The 20,997-nt window shown below is 38.8% G+C and overlaps 1 protein-coding gene across 6 annotated transcripts in view; it reads right to left on the bottom strand.

The window, feature by feature from the left end:
• Positions 1-1,432: 1,432 nt before the first annotated feature.
• PPIL6 (peptidylprolyl isomerase like 6) overlaps positions 1,433-20,997 on the bottom strand; it is a 32,177-nt gene continuing 12,612 nt past the window's right edge. For 2 of the 6 annotated variants that reach the window (XM_047859953.1, XM_047859951.1), the window contains 3 exons: positions 17,114-17,170; positions 6,387-6,522; positions 1,433-1,632 (listed from right to left, as the gene is read on the bottom strand). In XM_047859953.1, the coding sequence (XP_047715909.1) occupies positions 1,521-1,632; positions 6,387-6,522; positions 17,114-17,170 (305 nt within the window). In that variant the 3' untranslated portion in view covers positions 1,433-1,520. Of the gene's footprint in view, positions 1,633-3,750; positions 3,866-6,386; positions 6,523-11,722; positions 11,899-13,056; positions 13,280-17,113; positions 17,171-20,997 lie in introns of those variants that run through there. The other 4 variants (XR_007152386.1, XR_007152387.1, XM_047859952.1 and 1 more) reach the window with 4 other exon arrangements.

Here is a 20,997-nt window from a genome sequence, read left to right on the forward strand (position 1 = left end):
AAAGGGGTAGCCCAAGGGAGGTCTTTTTGAAAAGATCTGTGTCTTGACTGTGGTATCAGTCACATGAACCTACACATGATAAAATGATAACACACATGGTACCAATGTCAGTTCCCTGGTTTTGATATTATACTATAGCTGTGTAAGATAATGTCCATTGGAGAACCTGGGTGATTGGTATACAAAACTGCTCTGTACTATTTTTGCAACTTCCTGTAAATGTATAGTCATTTCAAACTGAAAAGTAAAAAGCATATGCCTACTTTTGGCAACCCCCAAGTCAATTAGAGGTCTGCCTCCTTAAGATTGGCTTAAAGAGAGATCATTCTTGGAAGACAGACCTTCCACTAAGGGTAAGAAAAGCTCAATCAATGGCTTTGGGCAGAGCATGAATGCACCGGCGGTGGTGGTGGAGGCAGCTGAGCGAGGTCACCACTAACAGAGTCACGCACTTCAGTGACTACACAGAAGGGGCTGAAACCAGTAACTTACGTTTTGCAGTGAATCCCAAATGACTAGTGCCCAGCTGACTTAGGAAGCTCCAGGTTGAGCTGAATGAATGCACAGAGTCCCTATGCCATATTTAGAGACTCTGACTCAGTAGATCAAGGACAGGGTCCAGCAGTCTCTGTTTTAAATGTTCCCCAGGTGATGGGTTTGAGAATCGTAGATTAAGGAGCAGCTGATAAAGCTAGATCCCCAATAACATCTCAGGAGTGTCAACCACCACAGGGTTGATTTGGGTTGGGATGAACAGTCCAAGCTCTTGGTTTTCATATGGTTGGTATGGTCAGAGACAACTATTCTCTTCATGTCATATAGAAACATCGAAAGTATCTGCCCTTTTCTGCATGCTGTGTATAAACAATGAAATATTACAATGAATTTATCTATTGCCTCTTTTCTATTTGGTCATTTACCAAGTTTCTCAGGGTAGAAAATGTATTTTATAAACAACATAATTCTGTTAAAAATGTTTTAGGATTGGAAGGCCATTAGGTACCCTGCTAAATTAAGAATGGTTTGGGTTACAAGTAGCAAAATAATCAACCAATAGTAACATAAGCAAGCAGGGGTCTATTTGTCTCACAGGAAAAAGTCCAGAGATAGGTGCTTGCTGGAATTGGTTCTGCAGCTCAAGAGCTGGGACTGACATCTCTAGTTTTCTTGACCTTTCCTTCGCAGCTCCATGCTGTCTGCGTTCAAGACTGGATGAAGGGAAGGGGCAGGACCACTGGCATTCTACTCCTGTCTCACTGGCCAGATGGTATCCCATGGCCATGACTAGCTGCAAAGGAGGCTGGGGAATGAAGTGTTTTGCTTTTATAGTCTCTATGGCAGAGGCAGGAAGGAAGAATGGGGAGGGGTTAGGTGTCGGGTGGGCCAACCTACAGCGGTCTGCAAACCTACAGCGGTCTGCACAGCTTTCAAATTAAATTTTATCAGGCACTGTTTAATTAAATACAGAAACAGCTTATCAGACGCGTAATAATAAGTTGTCAGAAAATATTGTATGAAAATCAGGCATAAAGATCTCCACTGTCAACAATCATACAGCGTTGTTTTGGTCTTTCATTCTCTGTTGGAACCAATTCTAGTTTTTGAAGAACTTGTGTTCCTTCAATCAATTGCCTATGTAGGAAGAAAAAATGGAAAACTTAGTCATAAATTTTCACACTTAGCTTCCATTCCTAAATTGAGTCCTATCTTGTTTAGCTGAGGCTATTTTGTATGAATTAGATTAACATCTGTCATAAATATCATTAATAGCTGTAGATGTGTCCACTTTGCCATGGCTCCTTCACATCTGTTCTGGGATCAGAACAGACTGAAATCTGTCATTCTCACTGCTGTCAGAATGATCTCTTAAAAATGCAAATCTAGGGGCGCCTGGGTGGCGCAGTCGGTTGAGCGTCCGACTTCAGCCAGGTCACGATCTCGCGGTCCGGGAGTTCGAGCCCCACGTCAGGCTCTGGGCTGATGGCTCAGAGCCTGGAACCTGTTTCTGATTCTGTGTCTCCCTGTCTCTCTGCCCCTCCCCCGTTCATGCTCTGTCTCTCTCTGTCCCAAAAATAAATAAACGTTGAAAAAAAAAATGCAAATCTAAAAAAAAAATGCAAGTCTGATCTCACCTCCCTGTTAAAACACTTCAATAATTTCCCATTATTCTTGTGATAAAGACCAAAAATGTCTACCATGGCCTGCCATGGCCGGCCTCTCCACTGCCCTCCAGTGCTGTCCTATGGTGTGCTCCCTTCGTTCTCTGCCTCAGCTGGACTGGCTTCAGTACCTCAGTATCCCATGTTGCTTTCCAGCCACATCTGTCTGTTTTGCTCCTGCCCCCCACTTCCCTCAATATCACTCCACAGGGAAGTTTCCCAGGGCCCACCTCTGCTTATGTCAAGCTCCCAGTCTTATGGGAATTATCAGGGTTAACTTGACATTTATTTGTATGATTCTTTGATTAATTTTTGATTCTCCCATGAAGACATGGTTCATGCTTTTACTTAATACTCAATGCCTAACGTAATGTAGGCACCTAATCAACATCCACTGAATACATGACTAAAAGTTCAAAGCCACGGTAGTTTGGATCTCCAGACATTCACCAGCCATGAGCTGGAATTTCCCTGAGTAGAGCTAGACTTCTGATGGTTCTCTCAATTGAAAGAGAGCAACATGGACCAGAGAGTCAACCCTAAACATAGGACTAATGCCCTTTGCCAGTGTTTGGGCGGAAACAGTGGCTGAGGGGGAGGTGAGGTTTCCATTTCATGAGCCTTTATAAGGACATGGCCGTGCTGACACTGATCACCCTCTAGTCATCTCTTTGTCTGCCTCTGGCAGAAACCGTGACACAGAGCCTGACACAAGGTACAGTCTGAGGATGAAGAGCAAGGGATAAATGGACAGATTGACCTCTGACTAAAGAGGATGTGAATGAAGCCTGTTCTACAAATTGGTTTCACAAATATTGAAGGAACACCTACTGTGTGCATCTCTCCACTGTGACAGGTGTTAGGACAGAAGATGCATTTTTTTTTTTTTTTTACACTGTGCCAAAGAGGACAAAGAAGCAGTTTGATTTGGGTGATCAGGAGGTTTCTGACCTAAGCCCTGAACAGGATTTTGGCAGACTAGAGGGAGGTAGAAAGGAACAAGATAAGCAAAAGCCCAGAGGCTCTTCTGGGAGTGAGGGTACTCTGGCTGGCTGTGGTTCAGTTGCCATGTTGAGTTTCCAAATCTCCATTTCCAGCCTTTGCCCAGTGTGAATAACCACTTCTGGTATTCCAGAGTTGCCACCTGCCTCTAGTGTAGGTATCCTAATCTGAAACACAACTTGTCCATCCTGAATTCATGACCTCTCCCATATCCTCCTTGTATTCTCTATCTTGGTGAGTGGCACCAACCATACAATCAGTTCTAAAATCCTAGTTGTTTTTCTAGACCTTCACTGCCCAACATGGTAGCCACTGGCCACATGGGGCTATTTTAATTTAAAATTTAGTAAAATTTAGTTCCTCAATTTTGCTAGTCATATTTTGAGTGCTCAATGGCCACATGTGGCTGGTGGCTATCATACTGGACAGCACAGATTATGGTATGTTTGCATCACTGCAGAAAATTCTGTTAGATACCACCACTCTAGACTCTTCCCATGACCTCACCACGACCATTTAAATGGTCATAAAGTCTTGTTGAATCTAACTTCCAACTACTTCTTGAATTTTCTGTTCTTCCCTTGCTTACCTGTACTGCCAGTGCCTTGTGGCCCAGGACTTCATTTATGGCACTATTATCATCGCTTCTTAACTGGCCTTTCCGCCTTCATTTTCATCCTTTGCCAATTAATTCCTCGCTTCTTCTAAAAAGATTTTTTTCAAAATAAGAACCTGGTCACGTTGTTCCCAATTAAAAATTCTTCCGTGGCTTCCCATCCCCTTTGGGTGGGGAATCTCTGCTCAGCAGAATGGCATTTATAGCCCTTTGGGACCTGGGCCTAACTATCTCCTCTTCTCCACTCTCCTTTCTCTCCATTCTCCACTAGGTACTAAGCTCTAGCCAGATCAAATGACTTGTAGATAAGATGCTCTCCTTACTTCTTAAAGCCTTCTGCCAAAGCTCTTCGCTCTTCTTAAAATTTTATTTTACTCATTTTGATGCCAGCCTTCTCTGCCTAACTTCTATGTGAATTTCAGTACTCATCTCACCTTCTCATGAAGCTTTCTATGACCCTTCCCCCATTTGGGCATCCCCTATAAAGAAATTAATTCCCCCCACCACTGTCCCCAACATACACCCTTTCTACTTACGCATGTATGAATGGAGATTTTACAGCTTTGTATTTTCATATTCTTTCCCTGTGAAACCACTGGGGTAAGACTGTGGGTTGATACAGTCTCCTCTGAAGGCAATTCCTAGTGTTATCCATCTATCTGAAGGGGCAAGTTGATGTATCAGAAACTAGGGCTCAAAAGGAGGGGAAACTTCTCTTTCTGGACCTTGCTAATCATGTCTGGGCTTCCAGAAGGTCAGATAAACCTGGGAATGCTCTGAGATGATAGGAAGAGAAAGCATTAACCCTAGAGGCAGTCCTATAGTGGGGAAGGATGGTACCCCTGAAAGAGTTACACTTTGTTGGAGTATCTACTTGCCTATTATGGTATTACCTGTCTGCTTCTGCCTAGTGTTCTTTAAGGTCTTGTTTAAATGTTTCAGTTCAGACTCCGCTGTGATTTGGAGATTTCAGGGATTAACTGAGCTCATACTTGAGCTAGAACAATAAAAGAGGTGCAGTGCCTCCCTAAAACCAGTGTGGTGGTAACAACAAAAATGAGTGAGCAAGATTCCCCTGGAGGATGGTGAATCCCATGGAAAACAGCAATCATCAAAAGGAGATCACATCCTCCATTCCACTGCCACCCTCTAGGGATCTGCGTTCACTTTTACTGATGGAGTTGGAGGGTGTTGTTTTCTCTCTCTCTCCTGTATCCCTGGTGCACTCTTTACAGAACGGGCATAGCCCAGGTTTGACTGACTTATAGCTGTCGGTTTTCTAATACACTGGAGACTCCCTAAAGGGCAGACATTGTGCCTCTTCACTCTTTCCCCAGGACTGAGCACCATGACTGGCATATAGTAGGTATCTAATAAAATGCTGGTTGAATGAATGAATCAGGAGGCTAACAGAAGTGAAAGCTGAAAAAATATGTGGGGCCAGACAGTTGCATTAATATAAAATCATCTCTTTTTTGAAAGAAATCTTTGGATGAAAATATACTTTCTGCTTTTTCAATCTAGAAATATCACTTGCATTACAGTGAAGGAATAATTGTGGTTAAAATTAAAACTGCTATGAAATTTCATGGGAAGAAGAGTCAGCAATTATTTCTATGGAGTGGCTGGAATAATCTAATACTTATTCAGAAAAGTTCTAATGCTCTGCATCATTTCAGGGAAGACCAAGTAAACTTCAATTTATATTGACTTCACTAATAAGACATCATTAGATTGATAAAGAGTACATTGTCATCCATTTTAGGTCCACATGCCTATAAGCAACTTGATAATATATTCTAATAATTATTACCTGAGATGTTTCCATATTTTAAATTGTTCAGTTAAAAAAGTTACTTGTAATTTGGAGTGTTCGTCTATCTCTTCAAAATGTTCATGTACAGTATTTAAATGGCTTCACCTCATTTTTGCATCTAGATATATCTACATTATTAAGCACTATGGTATTATTCATAATAGGAAGATAATATCCTTGAGGCTGAAGATAGAAGGATGGGTGGATGGATGGTCAGAACATTATAATGGCTGTGCCTAAATGGTTTCTGTGGTTTGTATGTTTTTAAGTAGGCTTTGCAACCACACAGAGCCCAAAGCGGGGCTTGAACTCACGACCTGAGATCAAGACCTGAGCAGAGATCAAGAGTCAGACACTTAACCAACTGAGCCACCCAGGTACCCCTCTGTTTTTTAAAGATAGCAAGCTTGTTATGAAATATTCATTCTAAATGTTTGTCTATATTTATATTATTTTTGCTTTAAAATTCTATCCTCAGTTACTCATAAACCATATACCAAATCTTTTGGAACCACGTTTTTACATATGTAAGTATTATAATTTTTTTGTTTAAAGTTTATTTGTTTATTTTGAGAGAGAGAATGAGCAGGGGAGGGGCAGAGAGAGAGAGAGAGGAGAGAAAGAATCCGAAGCAGGCTCCGTGCTATCAGTGCAGAGCCTGACACGGGGCTTGAACCCATGAACTGTGAGATCATGACCTGAGCCGAAACCAAGAGTCAGATGCTCAACTGACTGAACCACCCAGGCACCCCCATATATGAGTATTATACAGACAAATGTACAGCACACATACCCAAAAGCCACATATTTTCTGTCTAGATAGGGCGTTGGTTGTAGTGTGATGTAGAATTGTGACCCATTGCTGTGACGGCCTTTGTTGACCATTCCAAGAACTCCCCTCTTATCATGAGGAATTGAAAAGTTTTCATCTAGAAAATACAATAAATAGTAGGTCATTAAAATATTTTCAAATTGTGAATATTCTGTTTCATACTTCACTCAACTGGGCTGTTAAAAAAGATAATATAAAGTCTTATTAGAACTATTTGAACATTTCTTTACCTTTAGTTTATCATTACTGTAGCTAAAAACAAGTGTGCTAAGAAAATTAATAATGTAAAAGGAAATACTTTAAATTAATAATGTAAAAAGAAGTACATTACTGAGGAATAAAGGTCAGCAAATTTTCTTGTGCTGTTTTGGCAACAGGACTTCATTCAGCCTACCAGCATGATCATTAAAAATATCCCCTTTGAGAAGGCTTTCGGATATGACCCTTCCCCTCATAGCATCTTATACAGACCTCTGTGGTAGTATTTATAACACTGTGTGATTGTTTACATGGTTTTTTCTTCTCTAGTATGTGCAGACAGGGACCTTGTCTCAATATAGCTTAACTCCTAGGGCCTCCTACCACCTTATCTGGCATATATGTGGTTTTAAATGTTGATGATGAAAGTAATTCATGCTGATTTTTAGTCTTCAAATAAATTTTAATCTCAAACCATCTATGGACCAAGTGGAAAGTGATTTTTTTTTTTTTTTTTTTTTAGTGTAAGGTTAACAAGTAAAGAGAATTATATGATGGTAAATTAGGTTACCATTTTCAGGAAGTGCCATTTTTAGCATGAAATAAGATTGACCTCCAAACTCAAAATACAGAAGGAAGTAGTAGAAGAGGAATTCACTAAAAGTTTTCAGTCAATAACGTTACAAAATTCTGGGAATGATTGAGAGATATGAACACTAACTGTTAATAAGCTTTTCTGAAACTGCAGTTGCTAAGTATTTAGTTTCAAAGCTAAACCAACTAAGCAATTAAGCCATATTTATGGTAGTTACTTTTAGCTTGTTAAGTTGCAAACTGAGTAAAAACCTCTGAAATCTTATGAAATGCAAATAAAGCATTTTTGTGTAAATGGTTCTATATAATTACATTGATGCTCCATATTCATTTCAGGGGAATTGAGAAATAATCCATTAATTTTACAGAAAATCGCATGGAATAGAAATCTGCCCAAAGAGTCAGAGTTTTACCAAAATAGCATTTGTCATTGTTCTTAGATATTATGACAAATTTTTCTTTAATTCTGTAAGCAATAAGAAAATTTGTAGGGTTGTAACATTTTTACATTCTGTGATTATGGGAGAAATTTTAAAGCTTAATTAACTTAATTAACTTTTTAAAAGTTAATGTATGGGTATAGGCAGCCCCTGACTTACAAATTTAAAGTGTGTTCACCTGAAAAGATGTGCGAAAATTAAATAACTATGTTAACAATTGTTTTAACAGAATGTTGATGTGGAATGTAGGGACCTGAGGCTATCTATGTTGCTTCCAAACCCCTCAGTGACGGTGCCACAACCAAGTAAAGTCCTTGGGTAGAATTTGACCTGCTCCTGCTTCTGGAAAGCATCCCACTGAGGGGAAGGGAGCCAACACCCCACCCCCCACCCCCTTCTCTACACAGTTACTGATGGAGGCCTTTGCCATGAATAATAAGCTGTAGTGACCCTTCCCATAACTTGGCATGAGATGCAGCTAAGACTGTTGGTATCTGCTTCACAGCTCACTTGGGGAATGACTGGCCCCCAGCCATGCTGGAGCATATTACCCACTTAAAGATGGGAGCCAGTGGCATAATAGAGTTCAAAATAAAACTTTGTCCTTAGAGAAGCTTTCCTGAGAAATGGATATCTGAATAGTATTTTTACATTAATAGGGAGAGATTTTCCTACAAGTAACAATATTAAGATGAAGAATGAAAATCCCAGGTTTAATTCAACATTTGTTCATTTGACAAATATTTTTTGAAAATTTTTAAGTTTATTTATTTATTTTGAGAGAGAGAGAGAGAGAGTGTGTGTACAAGCGGGGAAAGGCCAGAGAAAGAGGGAGAGAGAGAATCCCAAGCAGGCTCCGCACTGACAGTGGGCTCGAACTCACAAACCGAACTCAAACCATGAGATCATGACCTGAGCAGAAATCAAGAATCGGTTGCTCAACCAGCTGAGCCACCCAGGTTCCCCTTGATAAATATTATTTGAATGCCTAGTGTATTCTGAGTGCTAAGTAGGAACTTAACGCTTTTGATTTACATTTAAAAAAATGTAAATTGGGGCGCCTGGGTGGCACAGTCGGTTAAGCGGCCGACTTCAGCCAGGTCACGATCTCGCGTTCCAGGAGTTCGAGCCCCGCGTCGGGCTCTGGGCTGATGGCTCAGAGCCTGGAGCCTGTTTCCGATTCTGTGTCTCCCTCTCTCTCTGACCCTCCCCCGTTCATGCTCTGTCTCTCTCTGTCCCAAAAAAAATAAATAAACGTTGAAAAAAAAAAAATTTTTTTTAAATGTAAATTTAGTCTGCTCACATTTTTTTGAGGACAGGAAAAACAAAACTACTGATCATTAAGTCAACCAAACCTTTTTTCTTTTTCCCTTCGCTTTGTCTGAGTGGGTTAATTAACTGCTATAGATTATTTTAACTCTATCGGTAGCCCTGAATAGAAAAGAAAAATTTCAACAATATACAAAAAAAAAAAAAAAAAAAAAATGCTTTGAAGTAGGAGGAACAAAAAACATGTTTAAAATAGGAAAATTTTTAAATTTGAGTGCAGCTAACAGCATAATTAGTAATAGTTTTATTTTTAGGTCATGTTAATTGAGGCGTGGAAGGAAGTTTAAAAGCTATGTTAGGAACTCCAAACCCTTTCATTACCCTGCCTGTGACTCAGGAGTTCTTGCCTCTGCCATTTATCATAAGATATGGAAGATATGGAATCTAGTTACTGCTCTGTGGTCAAAACTGGCATCATTTGTGATATACAACATTAAGAGTAAAATGTAACTGAAAGAGAAATCAGAAATTTATGTACTGAAGAAAATCAGTTTCTGAATTTGTTTAAAAAAAAAGCTCATTCCGATGGTTATAAAGGAAGCAAATACTGTTAAGTCTGGGAAAACTGCCATGCATTCTCTCTGGTAAAAATATCATCAGACAGTTTAGGACATTTCCATATAATTTGCTGAAGGCAATAATATCAAGTACAAATCTGACCTGAATCCAGCAATATCAGTTTTGTAAACCCACTGTTCTACTTTTACCATTCTATTTAAATAATAATAGTTATTCACTAATTATTTGTTATATAAAAGTACATGAAAGTGTGCTACTTAGCTGCTAGGAATTTACCCAAGGGATACAGGAGTACTGATGCATGGGGGCACTTGTACTCCAATGTTTATAGCAGCACTTTCAACAATAGCCAAATTATGGAAAGAGCCTAAATGTCCATCAACTGATGAATGGATAAAGAAATTGTGGTTTATATACACAATGGAATACTACTTGGCAATGAGAAAGAATGAAATCTGGCCTTTTGTAGCAACATGGATGGAACTGGAGAGTGTTATGCTAAGTGAAATAAGTCATACAGAGAAAGACAGATACCGTATGTTTTCACTCTTATGTAGATCCCGAGAAACTTAACAGAAGACCATGGGGTAGGGGAAGGGGGAAAAAAAAAGTTAGGGAGAGAGCCAAACCATAAGAGACTCTTAAAAACTGAGAATAAACTGAGGGTTGATGGGGAGGGGAAAGTGGGTGATGGGCATTGAGGAGGGCACCTGTTGGGATGAGCACTGGGTGTTGTATGGAAACCAATTTCATATTAAAAAAATTTTAAAAAAGGAAAAAAAAAGAAAGTATGCTACTTAGTATGTTTTAATTATTGCTTTCATGAAGTACTTATTTATAAGCATGTTGACTGTGTGTGTGACATTAGGAATGAATAGCCAGCATTTATGAACACTTGAGTGGATAAATACAGTATATTTATAATATTACATTAGTGAAAATGAGAGAATTCCAGCTATATAGACAACATGAATGAATTTCATAGGCAGTGATGAACAAAAGAAGCAAGCCACACAAAGAATGCCTATAGTATGATTCCATTTACATAAAATTAAAAAATAGGCAAAATTTAACTATATTGTTTAGGAATATATACATGGGTGGTAAAACTATCAAGAAAAGCAAGGAAAAAGGCTAGTGGTTACCTCTGAGGGAGGTGGAGTTATTGCTGAGGATGGACAAATGGGGTGCTTCTGGCATGCTGGCAGTTTTAATTTCTTGACAAGGGTGATAATGTGGGGGTTTGCTTTATAATAATGTTTTAATTGTACATATGCACTTTCTATATATGTGTCACAATTAAAAAAAAAATAGCCCTTAAGTGGCTACCCAGACCATACTATTTTCAGTTCTCATTTCTAATAAAAAATACTTTTGTATAACTTTTAGTTGCATTATTGAATATTGACAGTACATCAGGTTCTTTGCCTTTTATTAATGTCCACTTTCATTTAAAGATAAGGAGATCTAAGAATTGGACAAATGGATCTTAACTGCTGTATCTGTGAATTAGGGCACAAGCTAATAATGTAACAAGGATAATACAGTATTTTAAAATATATACCTTTTTTCTTTTGTCTTTTTTTTATAAATGACATTTTATCTAGTCAGCCCAAACTACCTAGTCGCCAATCCTTGGCCAGTGGGAAGGATTAGGAATATTATACAAGGAATGCAAGGAGAAAAAAAGGGGTTAATATTCAGTTTGTAACATTAAGAATCGGATTTGGGAAGACGATTTAAGAAATGGTGATTCAAAACAAAGCAAAACAGACTTTCTTTAAGTTAAAAAAATGATAAACCAATTTATAAAATAATCATCCAGTTAAATTATTATTTATTTCATTCTTTTTAAATTCACTGTTTTAACCTTAATAAAAGTGAGTTTTGTGGTTGTAGGTTTTGTGTTTTTTTTTTTTTTAGCAAGCCCTTGGTTTCGATTCTGCAGCTCGTGGTAATAGGGTTCAATGAGAGAGATGCAGAGGAAGGCCTGGCTGTCCAATGTGTAAATATCCCACAGGGCATGAAAGAGGGAGGGAAACCTATGTTTTGCTGTTCTGAGCACAGTCCTCATCTCTCCCTCAGAGGCATCTCTCATTCTCGTTTGATGGGTTGCTGAATTTCTAATTCTGCACCTGCAGACATACTGAGTAATGGAGGCCTCCGTAAACACACTGGGCCTCCCCAGGCACCAGAGGACAGCTAGGCCTCCATCTGGAGACTAAATCTCCCCAAAAGTCTGAGCATAGGAGTGAGGGATAATCAACGGAGGCACAGGGTTGTCCCGGGAGCAGGCAGGGAGTTGAGCTAAGAGATCCGTCTCCTGCTGGACAGAAGGCCCACGTTGTCTGAGCCTCTACCTCCAAACAGGAGTCTGGGTGATCTGACAGCAGCTGTGGGGTGGAGAGAGATGGTGGATTCTCATCAGGGATTAAGGGTATCAAGAAAGCTTCCAGGAATGTCCCTTCCCCATCTGCAATGTTTTATTTTAAGACCCAACTCAAAAGCTACTCTGGGCCACCGCCCCCAACTCTCCCAGGCAGCTGTCGGTTCTCTCCCACAGCACTCCGTTCTTCCTCTGTAACAGCAATTGGCACAGTGCCTGTAGCTAATCTGTTGAAATATCTGTGTGCACCAAACCTAAAATCCTTGAGGCCGGAAACTTGGTCGTATCATCTTTCTTTCCTAAGGCCCTGGCACCATGTAGGCCCCTAACTAGGAGTTTAATGTTTTATTAATGAGTAAGTAAATAAAAGGTGTCACTTGGATGGCTTCATTTAATAAAGCTGGCTCCACGTGAATTTAGAAGAAAAATGACTTCTTTTTCCCTTCACTTTGGTATTCCTTCAATATTATTTAAAAAAAAAAAACACCTTTTCATTGTATTAAAATATGGACACAAAAAGCTATAGAAAACTAGTGTATAGTTAGAATTATTATTAGTTATTATATGGCAAACACCCATTTAATCCCCACTCAAGCCAAGAAAAAACTTTGCCAGCTTCCCCCAAAGTGCCTTGAATACTTCAAAAGTAACCACTCCCCTGACTTTTACATACTTTCATACTTAATGTTTCCGTATACTGTTGGCCCTTAAACAACACTGCTTTGATCTGTGGGGATCCACTCATATGTGAATGTTTTTCAATAAATACAGTACATAACTCTAAATGTATTTTCTCTGCCTTATGATTTGCTTAACATTGTTTTTAAGTTTATTTATTTATTGGGGGGGGGGGGGTTGAGGGGCAGAGAGAGAGGGAGAGAGAGAGAATCCCAAACAGGCCCTGCACACACAGCCTGACGTGGGGCTCAAACTCACAGACTATGAGGTCATGACCCCAGCCGAGACCAAGAGTTAGACAATTAACCCACTGAGCCACCCAGATACCCCAGTTTTCTTAACATTTTCTTTTCTCTAGCTTTTTCATTGTAAGAATATGGTACATAATACATAAAACATACAAAATATATGTTAATCGACTTTTATGTTTTTGGTAAATCTTCAGGTCGACAGTGTTAGCAGTTAGTCAACAGCTATTAGTACTTACCAAGCAGTATGGTTTAGTCTTCACCATTTTAAAATTGTTGTTATCCCTTTTAAGTCTCCTTTAATCTTCAAGTTCTGCCCCTTTCCCCTTTACTTACTTTTATCTGTTAATGAACCTGAGCTGTTTAACCTCTAGAATTTTTCCCAGTCTGAAGTTTGCTGATTGCACGTGCAGTTCAGTATGTTTCTCTGCTTTGCATCCTGTCCTTTGGGCTCTAATACTTCTGTTGAAAATGCAAGTTTGTTTCAACTTGATTGAAAGATTAGGGAACAATTGAGCGTAATGAATCTCAGCCATGTTTATGTGCAATGTCTAGGAGAAACACCAGGGAAATGTGGAAAATGGCACCCAGCTGAACCGAGCTGCACAGGTACACACACACCTCAGACATCTCACAGGTCACCACGTATGAGCGGCATCCACCCACATCTGATGTTACAACTTGCCTCCAGTTTCAGAGGACCCTCCTCCTACCACTTCACAGTCATTCACAAGCTGCGTCTCTTCCCACGTCACTTCCAGGAACATCAGAGAGCTTTCAAGGTAGGGTGCCAAATTTATTATAGTATTTATGTGTTTCTTGACCATAAAATATATGTAACACTGTGTTACTATTTTTATCAGGCTGCTATATATTTCAGTGTGTCACTGAGGAAGGGATTTTTTTGTACTTCATTTTTGCCATAAGTCCTATAGTTTTTATTGCATGATTTTGCATCGTGCAGAGATCTTTAAGACCATATTACATCAGAACTGGTTTTATTTCCTGCAAATTGGCAGCTGGGTCCAGAGCCTTAATCGGACTCATGCTTTGTCCCTTTGGTGATGTGTTGTCTCCCCAGAAAGCTCATAATATCTGGTTTTCTCTGTTTTTGTGAAGTTAGTAGATACCAATGCAGCAAAAACCTAGATCCATTATTTCACTGGGGGCAGCAAAATGGTGCTATTCTATTATTTCCTTCTCACTTATTTATTGGAATGCTTTTATAACTAGCAATTTTATCTACAATTTGGTATAGTTCATATAGGAAAGGCAAGATAAATGCTTGATTCTTTGCTCATATTTATCCATTTTTAAGATAATGAATTTGTTTCTCATCATTCCCCCAAAGATAAATTATTAGGCTTTATTTTATGATATGATATCATTATGAACTCATGGATTTAAAATATTGGTTGGGTTTCAATTATTTGCAATTATGGTTCTTTTTGAAGCTCAAATCTTTGGCCAGCAAGAGCCTCTTCAAATTGTCTCCCAAGGCCTTTGACATGACCCTAGTAAATCTTTAATAGCTTTCTTGCTATCTGATGATAGCATGACTGAACATGAGGTTCCAGGCTCATTTTGTAATTTCCTGTCCCGGAACTGGAATCTGCCATTTCTCCCAGGAGCCCTGGTTTCTTTAAGTGAGAAGTGACATTTCAAAACAACAATCTAAATGCTAGGAATGTAGAAGGCTACTAGGTTGGTCATTGTAGACCAGTTCAGTGGACAGACCTACATATGTAGATATGTACTGCATGATTTTAAACTGGTATTTCCAATACAGAATATTTTACTTATTAGCCTCTATGAATATTTCACATATTTCATTGTGTCTCCCTTCGTCCACATTGAAAATCCTAATTCTCAAGGACATACAAAACGGTGAAATTAGAGTATTCTATAATTACTTACTTTTTCCATATTATACATACAACAGTCTCAGAATAACAATATTAATAAATAATACCATCACCAGTATAATTACTGAAAATAGTTAAAGCAGTTTTTTGCATATATTCTCCCACTTTCTTCCAGTTTTAAAAAGGTACACTACAGATTCAGTCATTATGTGTCATACTCTCACCCTTTATGCCTCACTAAATTTTAGTTTCACAAGTCGCTATGATTACTGCTTGTCACCAATCCTTATGTCAAGATCTCTCTTACAATTTGTTTGTGTGAAACTCATTTTACTGTCGATTCCTCAAGATCAGGAAGGGATTGTGGCAACATTATTCTCTAAAGTTTTACATATTGAAAAGTATGCGTGCCCTTTGTAATTCAGGTTGTTTGGCTAGATATAAAATCCTTAGCTCACATTTCCTTTCCTTGAACATCATATTACTCCATTTTCTTGTGGCATAATAATATGATGTCAAAGAATATGATAACCTACTTTGCTTTCCCTTGTAAATCACTTGCTTTTTTTGCCTACCTGCCCAAAGAATTTTTACTTTCTGAACTGTCCAATGATGTTAATATGTCTTAGTGTTGGTTGTTCTGGTTTAATATTACCAGGTGGCAATGTTCTCTTTCAGTAAGTAGTGTCAAGTTTTTATACATATATATTTTTTAAGTGTTTATTTATTTTTGAGAGAGCGAGAGAGAGAGCATGCAAGCGGGGAGAAGGGCAGAGAGAGTGGGGGAGACACAGAACCTAAAGCAGGCTCGAGGCTCTGAGCGGTAAGCACAGAGCCCCAGAGCTCAACACGGGGCTTGAACTCATGAACTGTGAGGTCATGACCTGAGCTGAAGTCAGATGCTTAACCAACTGAGCCGCCCAGGCACCCCTAGTTTTTATGTATATAGTTTTACTTGAAGTATAAACATACAATCAAATGCATAAATCTTAGATGTTCACGTTGATGCATTTTGACAGTTCGTTGTGTATAGCTGTGGAACCAACACCAAAACACAAGACAGAACATCAAATCCTTTTAAAATTCACTACAGTTTTTTCAGTATTAATTCTTAATATTTTTTCTATTCCTGTGTATTTGTTTAATTCTTTTGGGATACTTATCATCTGTATGTTGGATCCTCTTTATAGCTTTCCTTTTTGTCACTTTCTTGTGTATTTTTTTTCTTCATTTCTTCTTGTTAAAAAAAAAATCCCTCCTTCTACTTTTTACTTCTTTTAAGACACATATTAGTCATGTTTCTTTGGCATATGGTCCTTCTAGTTTGTTTATTTCTGAAATTTTCTTTTACTGTTAATTCTTTCCTAGTTCTGTAACCTCATGTCTAAGTTTTTCTAAATCTTATTTATGAGTTTTTCTGTCTTGTATCCTATTCTCAATGTTTTCTGGCTAATCCTAAAATTTTTACAGTTTTGATCTGTTTTTTGAGCATGTTTTTCCAGTGTATTTTTATTATCCGTAGTGATGTTCCTTTACTCCTTATTCTCTTTTACTTCTTCTAATAATCCTGAAATTTCTGTTGCCTATTTTTATGTAAAATTAAGATTCCTAAACGTTTAGAAGGAGGCGTGGTTTTAGAAGGGAGGTAGCTTTTCTACCTTCACAAAGCTCCCTCTTGTGTTGTTTTCATGTAGTGTTCAGAAGAATGGCAGCTTGCTCTTTGACATTTCCTGGCCCTGTCCCCGTTGTCCCTGTATCCTGCATGACTCTGATTCCATTCATGGCACCTCCTCCTCGTTGTGGACCTGTCCTGGAAGAGTGCCCTTCCAGATCAGTTTCCAGAGTTCAGAGAGGTTAGGCTGCTCCAGCCTCTCAAATCTTACTAGGGACCCCTTGTACTCACCCACTGCTGGCTATTTTGGGGTTCTCCTGTTTTCACCTCTATTGGATGTCCTGCTTTCTCCCACACAGACCCTGACGCCATGCAGATTTCGTAGCTGTTGGTAGTTTGTCCTCATCTGTTTGTATTTAAGAATTCATGTGGATACATTGTCACCTAGTTTTGTTGTAAGTGTTATCCATGGGTTTTTAGTTTTTCTATCTACTTATGTGGTCTGTTTTTATGTTGGAATTTCAAAAAATTCAAAAACTATGCCATCACCATTACCATCTTCCCAGGATCCCCAGTAGCAGTCTTAATGGGATGATTATCAAAGTACCAAATTCTGGGTATGAGCATGGCAAATTACAAGCCTTAAAAATTATAAATTCCCTTTGACCATACAATACTGATTCTAGGAATTTGTCCTAATGGAATAATATAATTTAGCATGTTACCTCAAACACCATCTTATTTGGAGTTTGAACTGTCCAGTCTTGTTAGATTTGAATTATCAGCTGATACATGACTGACAGATTTAAAGATACAGACCTTCAAATGTTGGTCCATAAATTGACTCGCCATCATCTCCTTTTCCAGCTACTATATCTGAGAAATAACAATAAACAAACATCAGAATTTTGAGACTAAAATAGAGCAGAGTAATGGTGGGGGTGTGCTTTAAATTATGATTCCACTTATACCAGTGACTAGAGTAAGTTATAATATACTTAACTGTTCAATACCTACACCATGAAAATATTACTATAATATTGTAAGCATTTTAACATTCGTGATCTTATTTTTTCCCCTGATAATAACTCTCTGAGGTAGGTTAAATTATAATGCAAAACCTTTGAAATGATGAAGTATTCAATTACAGTTGTGGCCACAATTTAAAAGGAAGCGTGTTCATAGAAATTCTGCTTGCTCCACGGGTTATTCCACAGTTCCATAGTCCATCTTGCTTTTAAGGAAAATGGAAAGATGAAACTGAGAGAATGGAATAGGAACAATAAGGTCTTTTTGGAACAGGAATAAAAGTAGTTGCTGTGAAAATAATTAGTGTTCAAATTTTCATTCCTTGGAACCCTAGAATGATCATTCATTTATTTAGCCAGTATTTTGGAAATGAAGTTCCTTTATAATATAATGAAGTGGGTATTTTTTAAAGTATTTGTTATGTCTCATTTTGCAGTATATGTACCATGTACATATTTTGCCTTAGTCAGCGCTCCTGCTATAAACATCCTCCATGCACAAGTTACTTTTTCTCTATTTACAACTAAAAGGGAAACAAAGCTGACTAATGCAAATATCAGACTCTTGGTGGAAATAAAGTTCTCTGAGCTCTGCATATCCAGCTCCCCCATCAGCCCCTCTTTACTTCTTCCCCTCTCTCATTCACCCTCCTTGAGTACAGTGTACAATACGTATCTGTTGAAAGACTGTGCCATTTTAACTCAGTGTGAGTGATTTACCTGTATAAAAGCATGCTGTTTTTTTAACAATCAGATGCAACAGCAAGCATATGGAGATAATTTATTCAGTACAGGCATGCAGCATTTAAATTACATTCACAAAATGGGCTCAGAAGTTCACGTTAAGCCTGAAGTCTTCAACTTTCCTCCGTCTGATACTCCCCTCATGATTCACTCCAGAGCCCTCAGTACCTCTCAGGTATCTCTGAGAGTATCTCTGCAGTGGCTGAAGGCTAAATCCAGAAATGGAGAAGTTGAGGGTCCCCCAGCACCAATTCCTTCAGATCTTAGAGTTTGCTTCGCTCAGACAAATCTGCGTGTGGTTCCCCACCCTTACTAATCTCACTTGAACATCCTTTGCCCATTCCTCTTGCCCTTTTCTTCACATCTCCCAGGTAAATATTTTATATTGACACCACTTTAGTCAATACTTGAATTCAGCCTTATATATCTTATTGTATTTCTGTACTTCTGACAAAAAATTCAGCGATGCAGAGTAGTGATTCAAAGTAAACTTTATTTTATTTTATTTTATTTTATTTTATTTTTTTTTTTTAACGTTTATTTATTTTGAGGCAGAGAGAGACAGAGCATGAACGGGGGAGGGGCCAAAGTAAACTTTAAAATCAGATGATGGGGTTCCTGGATGGCTCAGTCAGTTTAAGCAAAGCATCTGACTCTTGATTTCAGCTCAGGTCATGATCCTGGTCGTGAGATCAAACCCCACGTTGGGCTCCATGCTGACATCGTGGAGCCTGTTTGGGATTCTTTGTCTCCCTCTCTCTCTGCCCCTCCCACTTGCTCTCTTTCTCTCTCTCTCTCTCTGTCTCTCTCTCTCTCTCTCAAAAAGAAAAAATAAATAAATAAAATCAGATGATTTTGATTTAAATCTTGATGTTACCTTTTCCAAGCCTGTTTCGCCATCTGTATAGACAGGAATAATGGTAAGTGCCTCCCAGTTAATTCTGAGGACTAAACAAGTACATGTTCTACTCATAGCACTTAGTGCACTGCCTGGCAGAGCATCCTGCTCATTCATCAGTGGCCATTATTGTGCAGCCTTGCATGCTAATGGGGTGCATTTTCTCATTATCATCATCTTCTCCATCATTATATTTAATATGATGATGATGACTGTGATGATAAAATGTATTAAACTATATCTCAAGAGCTCCTTCGGAAGACAGTGGGCCTTATGGGAGCCACAGAGAATCTCCCCCAAAGTGGCTTCACAACTGATATCTTCTCTCACTTTGTACTTTAGAAATGAATAGAATGTATGCTTCCAGTTTATCTACTCATTTATTCATTCAGTCTTTCAACAGATATTTTTTAAGCACCTATATATAGTATACCAGGCCCCAATCTGGAACCCAGGGATAGAACAGCGAACAAAATAGATAAAATCCTCTGCCCTTATGGAACTTACTTACAGTCTAGTGAAGATAAACAGACACTAAACAAATTGTCTAGGAAATATGTAGTAGTATGTCCAGTGATGAAAAGTGCTATGAAGAAAAAATAAAATACTTGATTGTAAAAATAAAAATAAGGGGCGCCTGAGTGGCTCAATTGGTTAAGCATCTGACTTGGCTCAGGTCAAGGTCTCACGGTTTGTGGGTGAGAGCCCTATATCGGGGTCTGCGCTGACAGCTCAGAGCCCTCTTTGGATCCTCTGTCACCCTTTCTCTCTGCCCCTCCCCCACTATCTCTCTCAAAAATAAATAAAGATTAAAAAAACATAAAAAGAGGCTAGGAGAGCAGCAGGGAAGGGGGTGCAGAGACCTGTGTGGATTGGAAAGTGGCCATTCTAAATAGGATGGTCAGGTAAGTCCTTGCTGAGATGAAGTCTGGGCAAAAATCCGAAACAGATAGGAAATTGAAGCAAGGGGCCATCTGGAGGCATAGTTGGGTGGGCTGTGTCCCAGGCAGAAGAAACAGCAGAAGACCTCAGGCACAAGTATCCTTGATGTGCTTAAGAAACAGCAAGGAGGCCAGCGTGTGGAGCAGAGCCAGGGGAGATGTCAGAGGATGGGATGAGGCTGGGGGCAGTGCAGACCATGTAGGCCCTGCTGGTCCCATCGGGCAAGCTGTAGCATCGGGAAGCATGCTTAGGCACAGCATAAAACCACATTTAGCTCCCATATTCCAAAATTCTCTGCACAGCCCTCTGGGTATCCGATATGTGAAAGGACAACGTTTATAGAGCTTGGTACTCCCGATATACCATGTCACTGAATCCTCACCACATCCTGTGATATTATAGTTTTCCCCATTTTATGATTAAGAAACTGATTCAGAGATGCTAAGTGGCTAAGTACCAAGTGGTACACAACTTGTATGTATCAGGTGGATTTGAATCTAGTAAATCAGCATTTGTTTCCAAACGTCCTTAACATTGCTGCCTCATTATTTGAAATCATGATCTGTGCATTTTACTATTTGGAAATTGTATTTCAAATAAGTAAACAAACAAGTAACATGACCTACATTTCCCAAATCTTGCTCTGGGGCTCAGGAGCGGGAGGGGGCACCTCTAACCAAAACCCAAAAATAAAACAACAAAGAACATAGCATCTGAGAGCCCAGCACATAATAGGCAACACTAAATTAAGTTTCAGGAGACCCAGATATTAAGACCCACTTAACTATTAATAGTCTACCGTTGACTGGAAGCCTTGCTCATAATGTAAGCAGACAATTAACATATATTTTGTGTGTTATATGTGTTATATGCTGTATTCTTATAATAAAGTGAGTTAGAGGATACAAAATGTTAAGAAAATCATAGGGAAGAGAAAATATATTTATAGCACTGTGCTGTAAAAAAAAATCTGTGTTTAAGTCGACCCCTACAGTTCAAACCCCTTACTGTTCAAGGGTCAACTATAAGTTGGTATAGCAGTATGATGAAAACTTAGGTAGACCCTAAAAACTGTATATGTTTATGTTTAT

This window comes from Prionailurus viverrinus, chromosome B2 (genome assembly GCF_022837055.1).
Source record: "Prionailurus viverrinus isolate Anna chromosome B2, UM_Priviv_1.0, whole genome shotgun sequence".
Taxonomy (NCBI): domain Eukaryota; kingdom Metazoa; phylum Chordata; class Mammalia; order Carnivora; family Felidae; genus Prionailurus; species Prionailurus viverrinus.